This window comes from Bombina bombina, chromosome 10, assembly GCF_027579735.1.
Source record: "Bombina bombina isolate aBomBom1 chromosome 10, aBomBom1.pri, whole genome shotgun sequence".
NCBI lineage: Eukaryota > Metazoa > Chordata > Amphibia > Anura > Bombinatoridae > Bombina > Bombina bombina.
The window spans coordinates 6364857-6370856 of record NC_069508.1 but is presented as its reverse complement, the minus strand read 5'-3'; the positions used below and the strand labels follow the sequence as shown (position 1 = coordinate 6370856).

General features: G+C 50.4%; 1 protein-coding gene across 1 annotated transcript in view; it reads right to left on the bottom strand.

Annotated features, from left to right (window-relative positions):
- The window catches only part of CDC14A (cell division cycle 14A), a 202902-nt gene that overhangs the window by 24080 nt on the left and 172822 nt on the right, over positions 1–6000 (bottom strand). The window contains 1 exon segment of the mRNA XM_053693735.1: positions 341–500. Coding sequence (XP_053549710.1) covers positions 341–500 — 160 coding nt within the window.

Below are 6000 nucleotides of genomic sequence, written 5' to 3'. Positions count from 1 at the left end.
CTGACAGACACATCTCATACAGCTGTATTAGTGCTCACTGACTGACAGGCACATCTCATACAGCTGTATTAGTGCTCACTGACTGACAGACACACCTCATACAGCTGTATTAGTGCTCACTGGCTGACAGGCACATCTCATACAGCTGTATTAGTGCTCACTGACTGACAGGCACATCTCATACAGCTGTATTAGTGCTCACTGTCTGAAAGACACATCTCATACAGCTGTATTAGTGCTCACTGGCTGACAGGTTAAGCCTACAAACACTTACACAAACACACATATATATTGGGAATTGGATATTTCAGCAGTGAATATTCAGTGGCTGCACACTTACCTCTCTAACTCGGTCCACACTGCTGTGGCGTGATAGTCTGCCACTGACCGATAAATCCTCAAAGTCAGACAGGATCCTGGTCACAGGTGCATCATCGAGATAAATCTGAGTTAATTTATTTTTGTGCAGGTCACATTGTAGCCACAACCAGGGCTGCTTCCTGTTGTAAATAAAAAGGTGCTTTTAATCAATGCAAAGAACATACCAGAATGTGTCAACAACCTTACGATACATGCGCCTGTCTAAGCATAGGTCTCATTGCAGCATTCTAAGGGAATAACATGGTCCAGAAGCCAACAGACTTAGGAGGGACAGATAACCAGGTGAGTGAACTGGTCTGAGGCGATGACTTGGCACAAATATACCTTACACAAGGCATAGAGTAAAATTCATTATTATTTTCTCCATACAGATAGGACAAAAATGAGCTACACGTATATGTGGAATGTAGTAGGTATGACATTGTACGTTGCCTGGTGGCGAGGGGAGGTACGACATTGTACAGTGCTTGGTGGCGAGGGGAGGTACGGCATTGTACGTTGCCTGGTGGCGAGGGGAGGTACGACATTGTACAGTGCCTGGTGGCGAGGGGAGGTATGACATTGTACAGTGCCTGGTGGCGAGGGGAGGTACGACATTGTACAGTGCCTGGCGGCGAGGGGAGGTACGACATTGTACATTGCCTGGCGGCGAGGGGAGGTACGACATTGTACGTTGCCTGGTGGCGAGGGGAGGTACGACATTGTACAGTGCCTGGCGGCGAGGGGAAGTAAGACATTGTACGTTTCCTGGTGGCGAGGGGAGGTACGTCATTGTACAGTGCCTGGCGGCGAGGGGAGGTACGACATTGTACGTTTCCTGGTGGCGAGGGGAGGTACGTCATTGTACGTTGCCTGGCGGCGAGGGGAGGTACGACATTGTACAGTGCCTGGCGGTGAGGGGAGGTACGACGTTGTACGTTTCCTGGTGGCGAGGGGAGGTACGTCATTGTACGTTGCCTGGTGGCGAGGGGAGGTACGTCATTGTACGTTGCCTGGTGGCGAGGGGAGGTACGACATTGTACAGGGCCTCGCGGCGAGGGGAGGTACGACATTGTACAGTGCCTGGCGGCGTGGGGAGGTACGACATTGTACAGTGCCTGGTGGCGAGGGGAGGTACGACATTGTAACAGTACCAACAGGATACCAAGGGTTAACACCAGGGAACAATGTCCTGCATAGGGAATCAGCAATTCACAACTGTAACGGTACCAACCGGATACCAAGGGTTAACACCAGGGAACAATGTCCTGCATAGGGAATCAGCAATTCACAACCCAGCCAGTTTTCAGGTTTTAAACAGAATGACTTTTATTAAGGCTCATATGCCCAGTATTTATGCAGGTCTGACCCCCCCCAGAAGGGGGGTTGAAAGAATGTTGTACATTAGATGGAGGGAACACGCCCTTTTACATGATACAATAGAATACCTTGCTCAAGCTGATAACAATTTAAACACAGACACACACTTGGCTTTCCTTATCATCTAGGGTCTGCTCTCTGAGGTTGATTAAACAATGGACTGTGTGTCAATAACATTAATGACAGTGCACAATAGCTGAGGCTAAAGCTGAACACAGTTAACTCTTTCAGTGCTGACAGAAGGGTCTGTCACATCTACATAGCACAATATACAGCCTATAGACAACCTTTCTTATGTTATAGTCCAGAAGTGGCTAGGTTTGCCACAATGCTCCCCCAGAACCAAGCCGGCATACACAGTCTGATCCCAACGGATCGGCTTGGGGATGTCCGGGGCAACAACTTTCGGCTCAAGTAAGCTACGGGGTGTTCTCCGCCATCTGCTCCAACTTGGCTCAGTACTGCCCCCACCCCAAACATGGAAGCGTCTCTTCCCGGAGGGACTGGGCTTGGGTAGTCACAGGGTTAACATCAGCGGGATCCATGGGAGCATAGGCAGAAACAAGGGGGGCCAAGTCATTTCCAAGGAGAACATCAGCAGGTAAGTCCTTCTTGACCCCCACATTCACAAGTCTAGCGCCCACTCCCCAATCCAAATGTACCCTGGCAACAGGTAGGCGGAACACAGTGCCCCCTGCTACCCTCACAGCCACAGTGTCTCCAGTGTGCTGTTTCTCAGACACCAAGTTCTCTTGAAGCAAGGTCATGGTAGCACCAGTATCCCGTAGACAACTGACCTCCTTCCCATTCACTTTAACCCGTTGCCGGTTATTCCGGTGGGCAGCTTGCATGGGGTCTGCTTCATGTAGGCTGCCCCAGCATTCTGGCGCCTCTACGTAGCGGGCCACAGGCTGAGGATTATGTGGGATTCCGCCAGCGGGTCTTCTCCAGGACTGTGCTTGATTCGCTGCGTTTAGGGGACACTCTGGTCTTTTGTGCCCTAGTTGCTTACATCCAAAGCACCGAATAGGTTGTGAGTAGCCCCGCGAATTGAACCGGGCTCTCTGAGGGTAGTTCGTGGCCGGAGGCCGTGTGGTATAGCGGTGCGCCGGGGGTTGGTAACTGGCAGCTGCTGGGGTGACTGGGGGTCTGTACTCCACTCTAGCAGTGGGCAATCGGTATACTGCTCCCCCTGCCCCTCGTACTGCCACGGATCCGCCAGTGGGTGCTGTATCCGGCACCAAATGGGGAGCTATCAGGGTTAAAGTAGCTCCCGAATCCCGAAGTCCCTGGACCGACATCACCTCATGCAGAATTCCCAGGGGTTCCTCGGCTTGGGTGCTCAACACCTCATGAGCGGCTGGCTCTGTTTGGTAATGGTGAGCAGCCGCCCTTGGGGCCAGGTTCTGTCTGACCTGGTTCCAAGCTTGTCTGCTCCGATTTTGGGTGCACTCACGTGCCATATGTCCCCACTGCTTGCAGGTGTGGCATTGTATATTAGCCCGTCCGTTGTTAGGCTGTAGTCCATGGTGCCTCCTGGCATCAAAATGCTGGTCTGCTAATCTGGCTGCTTCGGTTAAGGTGAGGGGTTTTCGATCTCTCACCCATTCTTGGGCTTCTGGGGACAAGCCGTTAAAGAATTGCTCCAACAGCATCAGTTGTCGCAATTCTTCCATGGTGGTAGCTTGGCTGGCCTGTATCCACCCCTGAGATGCTTGATCCAGCTTGTGGGCCCACTCTGCATGGGAATCTCTTTCTGGCTTGCGCAGGCCTCTAAACTTGCGCCGGTATGCCTCTGAGGTAATGGCATATCTTTCCAAGATCGCTCTCTTCACTTTAGCGTAATCCTTGCTGTCCTCCCTGGGTACAGCGCGATACGCTTCCGCTGCCCTACCGGCTAGCTTGCCTGCTAGCACCGGCACCCATACGGACTGCTCCAAATCATGTAACTCGCACAGTCTCTCAAAATCCTGTAAATACCCATCAATCTCATCCTTCTCCTCACAAAACATTTTAAATGCATGGTATGGGATTTTGGGTCTTACTGGGTTGCTGAGTGCGTCCAAAATGGATTCTGCTCGGGAGGATGCATTCCGCGGACTGTGTGCCATCACGTACTCCTGCACATCTGCCATTACCACGGATAGCATATCCCGTGGTACAGGTTGGGGTAAAAATTCCAGCCTGGTCCTCATTTCCCTCTGGTATAGGGTCTCCTCCATGGCTGCTGGAGGCGTAGCGCTGCGAGCTCTGTCTCCCTCCATCAGCTCAGCAATTAATATAGCCTTGGGTTTGCTGCTGCCTATCTTTCCCCTGGCTTCTAGCAGTTCCTTTTACGTTTGTCTCTTTAGCTTAGAATAATCCATCTCCATTCACTTCGGTCCCTGGTACTCCTTCCATCTTAGTCAGTATTGTAGTAATCCCCCTCTTCCTGAGGTTACTGGCTTGTGTAGTTGCTCTTCTGGGCGATAAGGTTCATTCCGTCGCTTGCCACCAATTGTAACGGTACCAACCGGATACCAAGGGTTAACACCAGGGAACAATGTCCTGCATAGGGAATCAGCAATTCACAACCCAGCCAGTTTTCAGGTTTTAAACAGAATGACTTTTATTAAGGCTCATATGCCCAGTATTTATGCAGGTCTGACCCCCCCCAGAAGGGGGGTTGAAAGAATGTTGTACATTAGATGGAGGGAACACGCCCTTTTACATGATACAATAGAATACCTTGCTCAAGCTGATAACAATTTAAACACAGACACACACTTGGCTTTCCTTATCATCTAGGGTCTGCTCTCTGAGGTTGATTAAACAATGGACTGTGTGTCAATAACATTAATGACAGTGCACAATAGCTGAGGCTAAAGCTGAACACAGTTAACTCTTTCAGTGCTGACAGAAGGGTCTGTCACATCTACATAGCACAATATACAGCCTATAGACAACCTTTCTTATGTTATAGTCCAGAAGTGGCTAGGTTTGCCACAACAACCCAGCCAGTTTTCAGGTTTAAAACAGAATGTACTTTATTAAGGCTCATATGCCCAGTATTTATGCAGGTCAGACCCCCCAGAAGGGGGGTTGAAAGAATGTTGTACATTACTTTACTTAGGCAGATAACAACTTAAACACCAGACACGTTTGGCTTTTCTTATCACTAGGCGTCTGCTCTATAGATGTGATTAAACAATGGAATGTTTATCACTAACCTTAATGACAGTACACAATAGCTTCTTAAAGCTGAACACAGTTAACTCCTTCAGTACTGACAGAAGGGTCTGTCACATCTATATAGCACACAATACAGCCTATAGACAACCTTTCTTACATTATAGTCCAGAAGTGGCTAGGTTTGCCACAATGCTCCCCCAGAACCAAGCCGGCATACACAGCCTGATCCCAACGGATCGGCTTGGGGATGTCGGGGGAAGTACTCACAGATCACTTTTCAAGTTCAGTTTGTCTGGACAACCCGTCGGCGTTACCGTTTTGTTTCCCTGGGCGGTAATGAATGGTAAAGTCGTAGGGCTGCAGCGCCAAACTCCAGCGCAGCAGCCTGGCATTGTCCCCGGCCACACGGTTCAGCCACACCAACGGGTTGTGATCTGTGAGTAAGGAAAAAGGTTGTCCATACAGGTACGGCTGCAACTTTTTGAGGGCCCTGATTAAAATATAAAAGGTAACAGCAACTTGTAAGTAAACCAAACTAGGTTGTAGCTCCCCAAATAGGGCTTCAGCTACCGTCTCTGCATGGATGTTGGAGAGAGCAATGGCCTCGGGGTACCTAGTGGCGTAGTCCACCACGGTTAAAATGTACCTCTTCCCGAAGGGACTGGGCTTGGGTAGTCACAGGGTTAATATCAGCGGGACCCATGGGAGCATAGGCAGAAACAAGGGGGGCCAAGTCATTTCCAAGGAGAACATCAGCAGGTAAGTCCTTCTTGACCCCCACATTCACAGGTCTAGCGCCCACTCCCCAATCCAAATGTACCCTGGCAACAGGTAGGCGGAACACAGCGCCCCCTGCTACCCTCACAGCCACAGTGTCTCTAGTGTGCTGTTTCTCAGACACCAAGTTCTCTTGAAGCAAGGTCATGGTAGCACCAGTATCCCGTAGACCACTGACCTCCTTCCCATTCACTTTAACCCTTTGCCGGTTATTCCGGTGGGCAGCTTGCACAGGGTCGGCTTCATGTAGGCTGCCCCAGCATTCTGGCGCCTCTACGTAGCGGGCCGCAGGCTGAGGATTATGTGGGATTC